At 39.5% G+C, this 17935-nt stretch overlaps 1 protein-coding gene across 6 annotated transcripts in view; it reads left to right on the forward strand.

Moving 5' to 3' along the window:
- ripor1 (RHO family interacting cell polarization regulator 1) overlaps positions 1–17935 on the forward strand; it is a 303026-nt gene that overhangs the window by 282982 nt on the left and 2109 nt on the right. For all 6 annotated transcript variants that reach the window (XM_039763032.1, XM_039763030.1, XM_039763028.1 and 3 more), the window contains one exon: positions 241–331. In XM_039763032.1, coding sequence (XP_039618966.1) covers positions 241–331 — 91 coding nt within the window. The remainder of the gene's footprint in view (positions 1–240; positions 332–17935) is intronic.

Raw genomic sequence — 17935 nt, forward strand, 5'->3', positions numbered from 1 at the left:
GCCCTTTGTTGGAGGAAACAACAGTGAAAGAATTAAAATCAGTATGTAAATGGTTTTGGACTATGGCTTCATACTCAAGTCATTGATTCTTTGATTTGCTTATAATTGGTTTGAAATCATTTGTTTTGATTCTTTGTTTTATGTCTTTGGAATTACTCACTACTACTGCAGTTCTTTTTGTTCAGTTCTCCAGTTTCTAATTTGTTTGTTTTTCACTTTATATCTTGTTTTTCTACCTAGGCCAAAGAGAGCATTGACCAACTTGTGTTCCTTTGTCAAACAGACAAGGAAAGTGTACGAATATGTGCAAAACAGGCCTTGTTGTCTTTTGGTAAGTCTGAGCTAATCTAAACTTTGTTTAGCCATGTTATTGACTTTATATTACATAGTCTTATGTTACTGTATGTACTGACAATGTTCTGATTGCCATTTTAGAATATTGGTAAATAGGGCTGGGTATCAGCACTGATGTCCTGATTTGATTCTGATTCACAATGCTCCGATTCAATTCGATATCAATTTTATCTTGACTGAATTAACGTTCACTGATATATTTAAAGTGATAGCTTTTTTAGAAATTATTTAACCATGCATAGAGAACATTATACATAAGAAATCTCAATAACACTAGTTTAAGGGTGTCTGCAGCGTGACTTCATAATCTATGCATAAGGATAGAATCACATTTAAGAAGAAATACTTGAGTATTTACAAATACTTGTAAAAAAAACTTTTTACAGCACTGCACTCATTCAAAATTCACCATAATATAGCTAACATACAGTATGTATTGCCACATCAGAGTCCACACATATTATGGGGAGGCTCCTTGTTTTAATACAGCGCAGTGGCATCTACTTTATAAAACATCAATATCATCTTGCAAATATTATAAAATAATCAGACATTGCTTCTTAAATAATAATTGTGATTCAGTAACCTATTTGTGTGTTATGAATCTCCATGCAGACACCCTTCAACTGAACTGTTGGTCAAATTTATTCCCCATTGGACATTTAAAATAATTAAATTAGTTGAAATTAAAGCTACAGAGGGAAGACTAGTGTCTTTCTATAATTCTACAAGTTACATATATCTTTAGTTGCTCACTTGTAGCAGTCAAGTTAATCAGTTTCAAAAATGTATCCTGACAGTCCTCAGATAAAAAGGGGAAATATTTTAAACCGAGAATCTAGAGCTTAAACTTGTTGGCAGAAGCATAGAATAAATGGAACATAAATGAAAAAGAACCAGCCATCATGTCTGATAACACCACTATTATTGAGCTGCTTTGAGCACACTCTCATATTTTTATGTGAAAATTCCAATGGCTGCCTGCTTGCTTTGCTGGGTGAGGTGTGTCAGGTGAGGGTCTGTCATCTTTCAGGTAAAAATTGCTAATTGATTCTGTTATTTTTGGGCATGAGGTGAATTAAATGGAAGTTTGGAGCTAAATGCCATCTGCTATGCAAATTGTTTAGGCTCTGCTTGTTTGTGGGTGAATTTTGGATAAGTGATTTCTCAAATTTGTTGTGTTACAACAATAATTAACTCTGACTGCTTTCAGTTGTTCCTTATTGACACACCATTTGAATCCATAGTAAGTTCACATATTTGATTTAAGTGTCTAAGATGCTAATTTCAGTTAAAGAGGATGCAGCATATTATTCGAACTTGTAAAGTGCTTTTTCCCTGGAAAGCTTTTAACAGGCACATTAGCGACATCTTCTGGATTAGACACCAAAACGAAGATAGTCAAAAATGTACATATAGTAATAGAGCAGGATAGAGATTCATGAAATTGATCTTGAGACTTCAAGAATCTGTATTAAATCATTTAAATGAAAAGTAATGATTAATTGGAAAATCTGTATTTTTAGCCAGGCCTATTGGCAAACAGATAGGATGTTAAAAAAGAGTGGAATCCACGTTTTTTCACTCATCTAACTACATACACTGTAGTAGACGTTCAAACTGATTTTAGCATTGTTTGAGCATTTAAATATGTTGCCATCACCACAACTTTTAAGCACTTTTAATTTTAGAACCCCTCACAAAATCACTAATTCCATATTTGAGCCTTCTTTCTTGCTTTCATTTCTGACCCTGGTCTCTCTACCTCCTGCCAGTGAAGTGTTTTTCTAAGCTCTGCTACTTAATTTAATCTCCATCCTGGGGTTAGGGACAATGTGGCTAGATCTCCCTCCACTGGCCCCTAATGTTCTTGTAACCTTGAGCCTTTTGTTGCCCTTAAGACATGCTTGATCTATGTAATAGTGCAACATGTTCCGCTTCTTCCATTCTGTCATCTGATGAACCAGAGGGAAAGAACTAAAATTGTGGTGTTCCTCCTAGACATCATCAGCATTAACAGGGTAACATAGCCATACTTGAAAGTCTGAACAATGTTGCCCTGTACCAGCCACAAGGTACTTTTCATTAAGGTATGAAAAAATTACATTAAAAATCTACTTTACACCCACAACCTGAAAGGTGAGATCAACACTGTAGAATATGTACTCTTGTTAACTGGAGTGCTTTTAAAAGGCAGTGCTGGGGAAAGAGCACACATATCAGTTCATACAAAACTTATTTGAGCATGTCATTAGTCATGGACTTTTGTTACTTCTGTTTGCTTAGGATCCAGATTTGATTTTAAGTTGGGAATCCTCTACATGTGATACTTACAGAGACATTGATCGTTATGTCCATGTGCCAGTTCAGATTGATTGCCATCTTCTCTGAATTGCCCTGGTGCTGCATTATTAATTTATTTATTTGTTAATTTTTTTAGGCCATTGTTTTCTGCTAAAGGCCCTTAATATCAATAGATCATAAATTAGATAGAAGTGATCTGGACAATGTTGATTTCTCCACTGAACAGATGTTAGTAAAAATTTCCATCCTCTTTACCTAGTGTTGCTTTAGTTTATGTGACAAACAAAATTTTTTAGAATTGGAAGTAATATCTACTTTTACTTAGTAGCTAATATCAACACTGAATAATGAATGATATACACAATGAGGGAAAAGAGAATTACTCAAATGTCTATGAAGAGTATTATTGAATGAAGTGTTAAAGATGGCAAACACTTTAAGATTACACCCAGTTCAGTTTGGAATAATTACAGTAATATACCTGGTTTGCTGTTTATGAGAAAAAAACATTTTGTGATGTTTTGCAAAAACAAAATACTGTTTTATGAGGAAGTTATTTTATGAACAATTTCTGTGATTTACAAAATACAATTTTCTAATATAACTTTACTCAAAGTACTGAACAGTTTTTTGGTGTTTTGCTTGTACATGACAAGTGAATCACAGAAAACTGAATTGCTTCTATGTTCTGATGTGGAACAGGTAGATTTCCACAAAACAAAGTTTAATATAGGATGAGGAAAGCTTACAGCAACACACTAACAAAAGAAAAATGGAAATGCAGTACTGTATTCTGAATTTAAATTTTCTTTTTACATCAATTTTGTCCTTGTTTTGAAACAAAAAATGCCTTAGGAGTTTATAAAAAGGACTTAAATTACTTAACATTTTTGTTGTTAATGACATGCTACTGTGTTTATCTCATAATCCTGATCACATTTTTTTTCACTTTCTAATTTCAAGTGAAAGGTGGAACGCATTGGATAAATTAATGAACATGATTAAGAATGTTTACAGCACAGGATGTGTGATCAGGGGGTTTAATTCCTTGGTTTTAGGTAGTAGTTTCATGAATGAAACAATGAGTTTAATAAGCATTACCCTGTTACCGTACATGTGTAAGGGAGCATCATTGTTAAGAAAATCCTGGCAGAACACAACAGTGACCTTGAACAGTTTTCCTGTTCAGTCATTCAGTCATTGCCCAACTCGCTATATCCTAACACAGGGTCACGGGGGTCTGCTGGAGCCAATCCCAGCCAGCACAGGTCGCAAGGCAGGTACAAACCCCGGGCACACAGACACACACACCCACACACCAAGCACACACTAGGGACAATTGTAGGATCGGCAATGCACCTAACCTGGGAGGCAACCCACACAGACAAAGGGAGAACATGCAAACTCCACGCAGGGAGGACCTGGGAAGCAAACCCAGGTCTCCTTACTGCGAGGCTGCAGCGATATCACTGTGCCACCGTGCTGCCCTTTTTATGTTCAGTAAATAAATATATGTATTCATTCATGCTTTATGGATCTCAAGGAGTACTTGTATTAAGTACTTATCTACAAATCTGATGTAATGTAACTTGTCTGCATCAGTTCGTGCACTACATGTTTATGTAATGTGGGTACTGCCAGCTTGAGTAGATGTAATTTTACAAATATTTCCAGCTGCTAAGATAAGAACAGATGGTTGATTTTTTATTTGACTGGCTCAGTGATAAGGAATGTGGTGCGGCAAGAATTTAGCAGACAACATTGGTCTGTAATAAACAAGTCTGAGAAACACCGCTGTAGAATTTCTTTTTAAACTTCCAATTATATACTGGTGTACTTATTTTTAAGTACACCATTATATCCAGTTTCTTAATCATTAAGCAGTTCCTGCCTTTAACATGTTAGGAAATTGTATTTAAGATTATCTTGGCTTTTATGAAGCTATTGACCTTAAGTATAAAATGCACATATTTCATTTTTTCTGCAGTATCAACCTTCTGAATTAGATTGTACTTGACAGACAAGCACATCTAATTACAAAAGAAAAAAAAATTGGATGTGTCAGTAAGCTTTGTGCCTAAGGAACTAAGTTTCCCAAACTATTCTTTAATATTCCAGTAATTTATTATTATTTACCACTCTGATGCTGATCTTTCTGATCATAAAGTAGGTCATTACGATAGGAGCTGATGAGAAGAATTCATAATTACTTGCAGAATTACAGTAATTGAGGGTTGCTCTAGAGTGCGTCTTTCACTTGCACAGTTTGGCCCAAAAAATAATCGGCACATCGTCATCTCACAACAGGCTTAAGTTTCGAGTTTGTTATTTTTTTGTCCAGCTGTTTTAGCTCTAGACCGTCCTCAAGAAACTGTGACACACAGACACACACTCCTCTTTGGATAGTGATGTTTTTGGTATCAGGGGACCGTAAAACTTGGTCAAGATTCGTCGAAAACCAGAGATCTAAATTTTTGATGAATTGAAAGCTTTATCTCCTCCTCCATAAACAATAGGTTATGGTGGGAGAGGGCGCAAAGCAAAAAACAAAAAAACAGAAAAGAAAATGTATACATGTCCTGATTCAAATTAGACCTATGGAGAAACAAGCTTCAGTGTCACTGTCATTGGTCCTTCAAAGAGTAGTGCTAAAAACACTTGAAACCATGGCAACACTGCCTAATACTGTAGGTAGCCTTTTGGTGGCTATAACAACAGCAAGAAGAATACTGAATTATAAGCCTTAATGATAGGTTTTATTTGTGCAGTTCTTGAAGGATAAGATTTTGTGCAGAACACAGACTTTATACCAAAGATTGCGATTTATTAAGTGTATGGCAACAACTATCATATTTCTATAATTGTATCCTTCTCCACACACATTTGCTACAAGAAAAGTACATTATTGCTAGCTGTAAGAAAAGCAGTAGCATACTATGCTGATCAGACTGGTCTTGACATTAGCACATCTGTTCATCAGGAAACAGATACCTCTAGGCTTGGTGTACCAGTTTTCAAAAACATTATCACCATGTTGATCTGTGTTTAAAAAAAATGTTCAATTAACTTAAATGTTATGCAAAGGAAAACAAGAAAAAACTCACTCTCTGCAATAATTGTAATGTGAGCTCATTCAGCGCATTTTTTAATAAGTGATATATTTAATGCAGCAACACATTCATAAAATACTGTGGACCACGGTTAGAATTAAATTGATACAGTATGCTGGATGATTTTCTCACCAAAAGAAAAGTGATGTGTAAATGAGCTAACAGTTTGTTGACAGTTTAGTCATCCTTTCAGCACACACCATGAAGGAGAAACACGGCTTGTTTCATGATCACTTTTAATCTACATTACACTTGGATTGGACAGAGTATGCACAGTTCTTTGCAGGAAAGCTAAATCATGTTTACTATAGCCAACCATCTTGTGGTGAGCTCGATGAATCAAGCTGTGATAAGCAGTTCTGTTCTGTTGGGTCAAGTATTCCTTAAATACAGTGCATCCGGAAAGAATTCACAGCGTATCACTTTTTCCACATTTTGTTATGTTACAGCCTTATTCCAAAATGGATTAAATTAATTTCTTTCCTCCGCATTCTACACACAACACCCCAATTACAGCCTCAAGTCTTTTTGAATATGATGCCACAAGCTTGGCACACCTATCCTTGGCCAGTTTTGCCCATTCCTCTTTGCAGCACCTCTCAAGCTCCATCAGGTTGGATGGGAAGCGTCGGTGCACAGCCATTTTAAGATCTCTCCAGAGATGTTCAATCGGATTCAAGTCTGGGCTGTGGCTGGGCCACTCGAGGACATTCACAAAGTTGTCCTGAAGCCACTCTTTTGATATCTTGGCTGTGTGCTTAGGGTCGTTGTCCTACTGAAAGATGAATAGTCGCCCCAGTCTGAGGTCAAGAGCGCTCTGGAGCAGGTTTTCATCCAGGATGTCTCTGTACATTGCTGCAGTCATATTTCCCTTTATTCTGACTAGTCTCCCAGTTCCTGCCGCTTAAAAACATCCCCACAGCATGATGCTGCCACCACCATGCTTCACTGTAGGGATGGTATTGGCCTGGTGATGAGCAGTGCCTGGTTTCCTCCAAACGTGACACCTGGCATTCACACCAGAGAGCTCAGTCTTTGTCTCATCAGACCAGAGAATTATGTTTTTTATGGTCTGAGAGTCCTTCAGGTGCCTTTTGGCAAACTACAGGCGGGCTGCCGTGTGCCTTTTACTAAGGAGTGGCTTCCATCTGGCCACTCTACCATACAGGCCTGATTGGTGGATTGCTGCAGAGATGGTTATCCTTCTGGAAGGTTCTCATCTCTCCACAGAGGACCTCTGGAGCTCTGACAGAGTGACCATTGGGTTCTTGGTCATCTCCCTGACTAAGGCCCTTCTCCTCCGATCGCTTAGTTTAGAAGGCCGGCCAGCTCTAGGAAGAGTCCTGGTGGTTTCGAACTTTCACTTATGGATCATGGAGGCCACTGTGCTCATTGGGATCTTCAAAGCATCAGAAATATTTCTGTAACCTTCCCCAGATTTGTGCCTCGAGACAATCCTGTCTCGGAGATCTACAAACAATTCCTTTGACTTCATGCTTGGTTTGTGCTCTGACATGAACTGTTAACTGTGGGACCTTATATAGACAGGTGTGTGCCTTTCCAAATCATGTCCAATCAACTGAATTTACCACAGGTGGACTCCAATTAAGCTGCAGAAACATCTCAAGGATGATCAGGAGAAACAGGATGCACCTGAGCTCAATTTTGAGCTTCATGGCAAAGGCTGTGAATACTTATGTACATGTGCTTTCTCAATTTTTTATTTTTAATAAATTTGCAAAAATCTCAAGTAAACTTTTTTCACGTTGTCATTATGGGGTGTTGTGTGTAGAATTGGAGGAAAAATGAATTGAATCCATTTTGGAATAAGGCTGTAACATAACAAAATGTGGAAAAAGTGATGCGCTGTGAATACTTTCTGGATGCACTGTATATGTTAATTTATTTTAGTGATACTTCACAACTGGGAATTAGCTGATTCGAATCTGTACTAATTCTAGTTATATTTTAAATAAGTACTGTATATCTCAAAATCTTCCTCAATTGTAGCTTTAAACTAGTGCTATCTATATTATTACTAGAGCAGCATCTGCTCTCAGGGAAATACAGTACAGGCCAAAAGTTTGGACACACCTCCTCATTCAATGTGTTTTCTTTATTTTCATGACCATTTACATTGGTAGATTCTCACTGAAGGCATCAAAACTATGAATGAACACATGTGGAGTTATGTACTTAACAAAAAAAGGTGAAATCACTGAAAACATGTTTTATATTCTAGTTTCTTCAAAATAGCCACCCTTTGCTGTGATTACTGCTTTGCACACTCTTGGCATTCTCTCGATGAGCTTCAACAGGTAGTCACCTGAAATGGTTTTATTTATTAAATGGTCATGAAAATAAAGAAAACAAATTGAATGAGGAGGTGTGTCCAAACTTTTGGCCTGTACTGTACATAAAAAAAAAAAACCTAGGAAAACTACTTAAAGAAAAAAATACAATGGCTTATCTTGTTTTTCCGTGCTTGGCTTTGCTTCAGTTACACTGCTCTGTTCTACCACTATCTTCTGGCCCACTCACGACAATTCTAAGTCTCCTGAGTTCATTACGGAAATTTTACACTTTCAATTTTTTATTCCATATCAAACAGCTACCATTCATACATTAAAAAATGTATTACATAAACATTTGTCTTGTATAAGAAAAACTAAGAAAATATATATACCTAGTCTCACATCTACGCAAAAACGATCAGTAATCACTTGTTAAAATCACAAAAATAAGTATCAGGGAATGGGGGGTTTACGAAACGTCACCTTTAATTGGTCTTGTCTAATTAGGACTCAGTACTTCACAATTTAATGCCATACAAGTTGCAGCATTTTGAAATGTTCAGTTCCTGTAGGGGGTGTGTCAAGAAAAATGTTCAGAAACCCCTGGCCTAGATGTATCAAACAACATTGGATCATGTGTCAGTAGTCTACCTTAATTTTGATAGGTCTACTGTTATCCCAAATTATGCTGTGTGCCTACTGTTAGCAGTAACTGAAATTTAAGATAGTGCTCTATTTCACAGCATTGTGTTTATATTAGGGAGAGGCCCTAAGCTGATGCTATAAATCTTCGAAGGACTTCAGCTTAAAAGGTTTGGTAACCCCTTCAGTAAAAAATATTTAGTCATATAATACTTGTATCAAAATGTTATAGCATAAATTAAGAGAACATGTTAAAAACTATTTTTTTTTAGTCTTCAAAGTTTCACTTGGGAAGTTTTTAGTCATACTTTGTAGTTATACTTGTTTAAAAAACTACATTAGATCATTTAAAAATCTGGGTTAATTTTTAAGAATGTCAACCTCTGTAAGGCTTCTGCCAGCCCCACACAACACCCCACCACCAGTGTTGAAAACCCATAGTTTATTGCAGTCAATTCAGGAATAGTTTAAGGAGGCCAAGATGTTATTTGGAAAATACATTTTTTTTGAAAAAAACACAGATGTTATTATTTTGAATTTAATTGAATTGCAAATCATCAGGTACAAATCAAGAATCTAATTCAATTAACAAGTCACCATCAATTTACAGCTGTAACCACTACCCAGAGAATGCTTCAGCATTCTGTTCAACACATTTGATGTTCAGTTCCAACTGATAAGAAACCTGGGGATTACATGATGTGAGATTTTTGAGCTCTTTTAAGACCCTCCCCGAAATGCATTTGAGGGTTGCTTGTCTATCGCCGAGGCATCTTTGTATTTGTGGTACAAGTGCGCCAACTGCAAGTTTGTGGCGACACTGCAGCAGTTGTAAGTCTGCAGCCTCCCCACATAACAAGTCTGTTGCCCGAAGTTGATGTGGGTAACATTCTAACCCAGCCACTGAGCTGGCCCTTCACTGCTTGTTTGCTGTGTCTGTGTATATTGATGTGGACTCAGTGTTTTCTCTCAGGTGCAAGACAGTGACTTACGTGTCACATGGTACCAGAAATGGGGACTTGGCACCAATGGATCCTCAACAGGTGCATGATGCTTCACTCCCACTAGAGCCAGATGAGGCTCCTGTAGGCACACTTGCCCGTCCCAGAGATATGCTGGTGAAGATGGGTCCCTTGGATGACCCAGAGTGTTTCCTGTTCTGTTTTGAATGCATGGCAAAACTGATGGGCTGGTTTAAGAGAGGCTGGGCAGCTATTTTGACACCCTTCTTGACTAAGGAGGCCCTACAGATCATGAGAACCATTCCTCCTGAAATGCTTGACGATTATGACTTCCTGAAGCAATAGATTCTTCCCTTTATGGCTATGAGTACCTTGGCTAAGAGATGTCCATTTCGGCTGTGGCAGATTGATATGGATTGCCCCATCTGGGGACTGGTCCAGGATTTGGTGGACCTGATCCAATGCTGGTTTTGTGGAGATGCCTTTGAGTGCATTGTGGAAAAGCTCGCTATTGACTCAGTCATGTCAAGAATAAACAAAGACTTTTGTGAACTGGAACAATGTCCACTCACTGCTAGACCTGACCTGTAGACTAGAGGGTGCTCAGGCCACCTGGAAACAGAGCACCTATCCTAACTTGGCACCGACTTCAACCCAAGCATCGCTTCCCTGCCTATTGGCCAGTCACTAAAGCTACAGGTATTTGCATTTCTTTTGAACAACACCTGCTGACACTCCCTGCCTTGGTTTCGCCTGCTCAGGCCCAGTGCCCCTAGAGCACACGAACCAACACCACAGATAGAAAGCTATGTCATAGCAACTCCACTGAACACAGGTGCTTTTTCTGTGATCAGCCAGGCAGTAGTGTCACCTCTCACTTGCACAGTCCAAGGACTTCGGTCTGGCTTAGGTATTTAGGTTGCAGGTGTCCCCCGGGGTACTGAAGAAAGACAATTTTAAGGTATCTTAAGTTGGCTGGACACAAAATCCTGGCCCTGCTGGACTCTGGTAGTGACCTCTGTGTAGTCCACTGTGACTTGTTCTGATTTCCTAAACAAAGAAGGACCTGGTGAACATTCACTATATTCATGGAGACATTAAAGAATATGAGACTCTTATTCCTTATGAAATTTAAAGGGAGGAATTTTAAAGTTTGGGCTGCCATATCAGATGCTTCACTCTGGCCTCTTTTAATAAAGAAGTGGAATGCCCTCTTCCCACCCATCTGCAGACCACCTCTTTCTCTAGTATAGAAGGAGGGGCTCACTGCTTACAAGAACTATCAAAAAAAACGGCTTAGAGGTTGAACCTGATTTGTCCAGTGATTTAGGGGACAACCCCTCACCTGAGAGTCCAGGACAATTAAAAAGCTCTTCTCATCAGACACTCGCACCTTCATCCTCCCCAAGCCAGGCAGCAGCTAAGGGCCCCAGAGGAGCAATGGCTAGAGAAAAGTGGGGTGCTGCGTCAGGCATTGGGGAAGCAGGGATTAACATGCCAACAGAGTTTGCACGCCTGCAGCAGGCCGACAGCAGCTTAGACTTTGCATTTATACAAGCAAATGTAGCAAACAATGCTTACTATATGGAGCAAGAGGACCCAAATTTAAAAACACCACACCTTCTGATTAAGGATGGTTTCTTATATTGGGAGATTTCTAATTGCACAGAGGATGGACTGAGTGAACAGATGCTGGTCCTGTGCGGGCATAGATTTAAATTTAAAAATTGCTCACATGCATGTCTTTGGGGGCTCATCTTGGCACAGAGAAAACAAGGGATTGCATTTCAAATGTGGAGTGGTTTTGTAGAGCCTGCACCGACTGTCAAGTTTTTTTTGCTCATAGACCACCTCATAGCTCCCCTCTCACCGATGCCTGTTTTGGATGTTCCTTTTAAGAGAGTTGGATTAGATATTTTTGGCTCACTCCCCAACAGTAAGAATGGTTATCAGTACATGCTCGTGTTGGTTGATTATGCAATGAGGTACCTCAAAGTGGCTGTTCTGTGGAAGGCCAACACACAAGCTGTTGCTAAGGCTTTATCAGAAATAGTCATGCATATTGGCATTCCTTGCAAGATTTTTAACTCGCTAGGATACACCCTTTACTTCTCGCATCATGAAGAAGGTGTGTGAGAACCTTAAATTAAACAATTGAGCACCACTGTTTATCAACTGCAGATGAATGGCCTGACTGAATGATTTAACAAGACTTTAAAACAGATGATTCGGTGGGTGGCCCATGATGACCCGACCTCCTGAGGTACTATGTTGCCCTTTCTCCCGTTTGTGGTTCAGGAGTCAGCCCAGGCATCCACCAACTTGAATCCATTCAAACTATTATTTGGTTCAGGTGTTTTTCGTGAGAAAAGGAAGGGAGTTTTTAGTGCAGCTCACAGAGTGAGATTTGTCGATCAGGTAGTTCCGCTCCAAGAACAGATTTCTTATTTTGTCCTCTATTGTGATAGAGTGCAGTGTGAACAGAAGGTCTTAACACATAATTATGACAATAAAAACAAACTTCACGAATTCAAAAAGGGCAATCGGGTACTGGTTTAGATCCAAACTGACCCACTATAAATTTCAGGCGAAGTGACTGGGTCCAGCAGTAGTGGAAAAAAGTATGTCTCCCTTAAATTAAGGTCAGGATTCCAGGTAAACGAAAGCCTATACAAATCTTGAATGTGAATCTTTTGAAGGAGTGGCATAAACCTGAGGAGGTGTTGGCTACATCAGCTGTAGTCTCTCAGACAGAGGTTGCTATTGGGGATGATTTTACAGACACCCAGAAAACTGAGTTGCTGATGAGTAGGAACTATGGTGTCCTTTTAGCCATGCCTGGACAGATGGGAATTGTGGTTCACAAGATTGTAGTGGAACCCAGCTTTAAAATACAGATGCGCCTGTATCATTTTCTGGAAGCAACAAGTAAGGCAATACATAAGGAGGTGAAGCAGATTCTTGAGCCTGGTTTAATTTGTGAAAGTAAAAGTGAGTGATAAAGCCCAATTATCTGGTCCCAATATTGGATGATTTGGTTCAGTTCTAAATAGATTTTAACATTTGAAGAAGATGTACAAGGTTGATGCCTACCTGATGCTGAGTATTGATGACTTGTTGGAGTAACTTAAATAAGCCTTGTATATTTCCATCCTGGATCTCACAAAGGGGTACTGGCAGGTGCCCATAAAGGAGTCCAGTTGTGAGAAGACTGCATTCGCCACTCTGGATGGGTTGTTCGAATTTACCTGGCTGCTTTTTGGTCTCCATGGTGCACTGCTGGCTTTTCAGCAGATGATGGATCAGATTCTGTGACCTCATTCTGCATATGCTGTAGTGTATCTTGATGATGTGGTCATTTTTTGTAATGATTGGAGGTCACATTTCAACTGCCTGCAAATGGTGCTTGGCAGCTTGAGGCTGGCTAGGTTGACAGCTAATCCCTAAGAAGTATAAATTGGTTATGTCGGGAACGCATTATTTGGTGTAGTCAATGGGAAACAGTTTTATTAAACATTAGCTGGACAAGGTGGGTGAAGTGCTTGTGTATCTGTGTCCAGAAACGCAGAAGCAGGTTTGAGCTTTTCTCAGTCTCGCTGGTTATTACAGATGATTCATTCCTAATTTTGCACATAGAGCTGCTCCTCTCACTGACCTGATAAAGGGCAGAGAAAACATGCCATTGCCTTGACTAATGATTGTGAGAGGGCCTTCTCTGACTTAAAGGTTATGTTATCGTCATTCACAGTTCTGCAGAATTTTGGTTTGGGGGCAGTGCTCTCTCAGTCTTTTGATGGGGAGAAATCACTCATCAGATTTCTGAGAAGGAAATTGCTCCCCAGGGAGTGTAATTTCTCAACCATTGAGAACAAATGTTTTGCTATGAAATCGGTGGAGGAGACCCTCCAATACTACTTGTGGGGTTGGCGGTTTAGCCTGGTGACTGACTATACTCCACTCCAGTGGCTCTACAGACGGAAGGATACAAATGCCTGTCTGTCTTGGCGGTTTATCAGCTTGCAGCCATTTGCTTCTGATGTTCACCACCGCTCCAGTGGTGCGCATGTCAACGCTCACGTTTTGTTGTGCCTGGCTGAGCCTGGTTTAGGCGGTCGCTTTGTCTAAACCAGTGAGAACAAAGCTGTCAGGATGGGGAGTGTGAGACTTTTGAGCTCTTTTGAGACCCTCCTCAATTGATGCATCTGTGGAGGGTTGCTTGTCTGTCACTGGAGCAACCACAAGTTTACAGCCTCCCCGAGTAACACATCTGTTACCCAATGGTTGATGCGGGGAACATTCTAACTCAGCCAGTGACCTGGCGCTGTTCCTGCTTGTTTGCTGTGTCTGTGTGTATAGAAGTGGTAGCTCCTCACCTCCCACCTCCCTCTATGCTGGAAAATATACTGCTCAAAAGAATTAAAGGAACACTTTTTAATCAGAGTATAGCATAAAGTCAGTGAAACTTATGGGATATTAATCTGGTCAGTTAAGTAGCAGAGGGGGTTGTTAATCAGTTTGAGCTGCAGTGGTGTTAATGAAATTAACAGATGCACTAGAGGGGCAACAATGAGATGACCCCCAAAACACGAATGGTTTAACAGGTGGAGGCCACTGACATTTTTCCCTCCTCATCTTTTGTAACTGTTTCTTCACTAGTTTTGCATTTGGCTACAGTCAGTGTCACTACTGGTAGCATGAGGCGATACCTGGACCCTACAGAGGTTGCACAGGTAGTCCAACTTCTCCAGGATGGCACATCAATACGTGTCATTGCCAGAAGGTTTGCTGTGTCTCCCTGCACAGTCTCAAGGGCATGGAGGAGATTCTAGGAGACAAGCAGTTACTCTAGGAGAGCTGGAGAGGGCCATAGAAGGTCCATAACCCATCAGCAGGACCAGTATCTGCTCCTTTGGGCAGGGAGGAACAGGATGAGCACTGCCAGAGCCCTACAAAATGACCTCCAGCAGGCCACTGGTGTGAATGTCTCTGACCAAACAACCAGAAAGACTTCATGAGGGTGACCCAAGGGCCCCATGTCCTCTAATGGGCCCTGAGCTCACTGCCCAGCAGCATGCAGCTCGATTGTCATTCGCCACAGAATACCAGAATTGGCAGATGCACCACTGGTGCCCTGTGCTTTTTACAGATGAGAGCAGGTTCACCCTGAGCACGTGACAGAAGTGAAAGGGTCTGGAGAAGCCATGGAGAACATTATGCTGCCTGTAACATCATTCAGCATGAGCACTTTGGTGGTGGGTTAATGATTGTCTGGGGAGGCATATCCATGGAGGGTCACACAGACCGCTACAAGCTTGACAAAGGCACCTTGGCTGCCATTAGGTATCAGGATGAAATCCTTGGACCCATTGTCAGACCCTATGCTGGTACAGTGGCTCCTGGTGCACGACAATTCCTGGCCTCATGTGGTGAGAGTATGCAGGCAGTTCCTGGAGGATGAAGAAATTGATACAATTGACTGGCCACCACACTTTCCTGACCTAAATCCAATAGAACACCTCTGGGACATTATGTTTTGGTCCATCCAATGCCACCAGGTTGCACCTCAGACTGTCCAGGAGCTCAGTGATGCCCTGGTCCAGATCTGGGAGGAGATCCCCCACAACACCATCTGTCATCTCATTAGAAGCATGTTGTCAGGCATGAATACAAGAACACAGGGGCCATACAAAGTGCTGCGTACAATTTTGAGTTGCTGCAATTAAATTTTGGCAAAATGGACTAGCCTGCCACATCATTTTTTCACTCTGATTTTTGGGGCGTCTTTGAATTCAGGGTTCTGTAGGTTTGTCATTTTCATTTCCATCAAACGATGTGGCATCCTTTCGTTCCTAACACATTACCCAGTCTATATCAGTATAGATATCCAGGAGGATTTCTTTTTCCCATTGAGATCTGATGTGTTTTCAAAGTGTTCCTTTAATTTTTGAGCAGTTTATATATATATATATATATATATATATATATATATATATATATATGTATATATATATATATATATATATATATATATATATATATATATATGTATATATATATATATGTATATATATATATATGTATATGTATATATATATATGTATATGTATATGTATATGTATATATATATGTATATGTATATATATATATATGTGTATATGTGTATATATATATATATATATATATATGTGTATATGTATATATATGTATGTGTATCATTTTAAGGGAAAAATATGTTGATTCAGAATTTCATGGTGTCAACAAATCCCAAAAAAGTTGGGACAAGGCCATTTTCACCACTGTGTGGCATCTCCCCTTCTTCTTACAACACTCAACAGGCGTCTGGGGACCGAGGAGACCAGTTTCTCAAGTTTAGAAATAGGAATGCTCTCCCATTCTTGTCTAATACAGGCCTCTAACTGTTCAATCGTCTTTGGTCTTCTTTGTCGCACCTTCCTCTTTATGATGCGCCAAATGTTCTCTATAGGTGAAAGATCTGGACTGCAGACTGGCCATTTCAGCACCCGGATCCTTCTCCTACGCAGCCATGATGTTGTGATTGATGTAGAATGTGGTCTGGCATTATCTTGTTGAAAAATGCAGGGTCTTCCCTGAAAGAGATGACGTCTGGATGGGAACATATGTTGTTCTAGAACCTGAATATATTTTTCTGCATTGATGGTGCCTTTCCAGACATGCAAGCTGCCCATTCCACACGCACTCATGCAACCCCATACCATCAGAGATGCAGGCTTCTGAACTGAGCGTTGATAACAACTTGGGTTGTCCTTGTCCTCTTTGGTCCGGATCACATGGCATCCCAGATTTCCAAAAAGAACTTCGAATCGTGACTCGTCTGACCACAGAACAGTCTTCCATTTTGCCACACTCCATTTTAAATGATCCCTGGCCCAGTGAAAACGCCTGAGCTTGTGGATCTTGCTTAGAAATGGCTTCTTCTTTGCACTGTAGAGTTTCAGCTGGCAACGGCGGATGGCACGGTGGATTGTGTTCACTGACAATGGTTTCTGGAAGTATTCCTGAGCCCATTCTGTGATTTCCTTTACAGTAGCATTCCTGTTTGTGGTGCAGTGTCGTTTAAGGGCCCGGAGATCACGGGCATCCAGTATGGTTTTACGGCCTTGACCCTTACGCACAGAGATTGTTCCAGATTCTCTGAATCTTTGGATGATGTTATGCACAGTTAATGATGATAGATGCAAAGTCTTGGCAATTTTTCGCTGGGTAACACCTTTCTGATATTGCTCCACTATCTTTCTGCGCAACATTGTGGGAATTGGTGATCCTCTACCCATCTTGGCTTCTGAGAGACACTGCCACTCTGAGAAGCTCTTTTTATACCCAGTCATGTTGCCAATTGACCTAATTAGTGTTAATTGGTCTTCCAGCTCTTCGTTATGCTCAAATTTACTTTTTCCAGCCACTTATTGCTACTTGTCCCAACTTTTTTGGGATTTGTTGACACCGTGAAATTTTGAATCAACATATTTTTCCTTTAAAATGATACATTTACTCGGATTAAACGTTTGATCTGTCATCTACGTTCTATTACAAATAAAATATTGACATTTGCCATCTCCACATCATTGCATTCAGTTATTCAGTATATATAATATATATATGTATATATATTATGTGTGTATATATATTATGTGTGTGTATATATATATATATATATATATATATATATATACACACACACATATACACACACACGTTTCACTCGCCAACCCCCTGGTTTGGTTAACTGGATATACAATTTAAAGATATTATTTTCATGGGAATTGTTACATATGCATTATTTTCAATTTTATTTTAAAACTTCAGTAAAAACAATGTTTGTAATTAAAAATTCTTCAAGATCGCATTGAATTTTAATTCCGTGTTTGGATTTACATCGTGACAGCACAATGTATAACTGCCCGTGAGTGAATATCGTTTCTTTCTCTCTAATAAATAAACTGACTCTATCAAATGTTTGTCCCTGTGATTTGTTAATTGTCCTAGCAAAAGCTATTTTAATGGGAAACTGAAAACATTTTAATATGAATGGCATATCAAGATCTCCGATATTGCCATTGCATCATGATATAACTGTTGCAATGCTCTTGGACTACCTTGATATTACGATGGTAATATTACTGCTTTACCTACTTTGAATTTGTCAGAACTATTGATATTTGAATTTTGAACATGATCAATGACGGCCGGGTACCACTATATATATATATATATATATATATATATATAT

Source organism: Polypterus senegalus, chromosome 9 (assembly GCF_016835505.1).
Source record: "Polypterus senegalus isolate Bchr_013 chromosome 9, ASM1683550v1, whole genome shotgun sequence".
Taxonomy (NCBI): Eukaryota; Metazoa; Chordata; class Cladistia; order Polypteriformes; family Polypteridae; genus Polypterus; species Polypterus senegalus.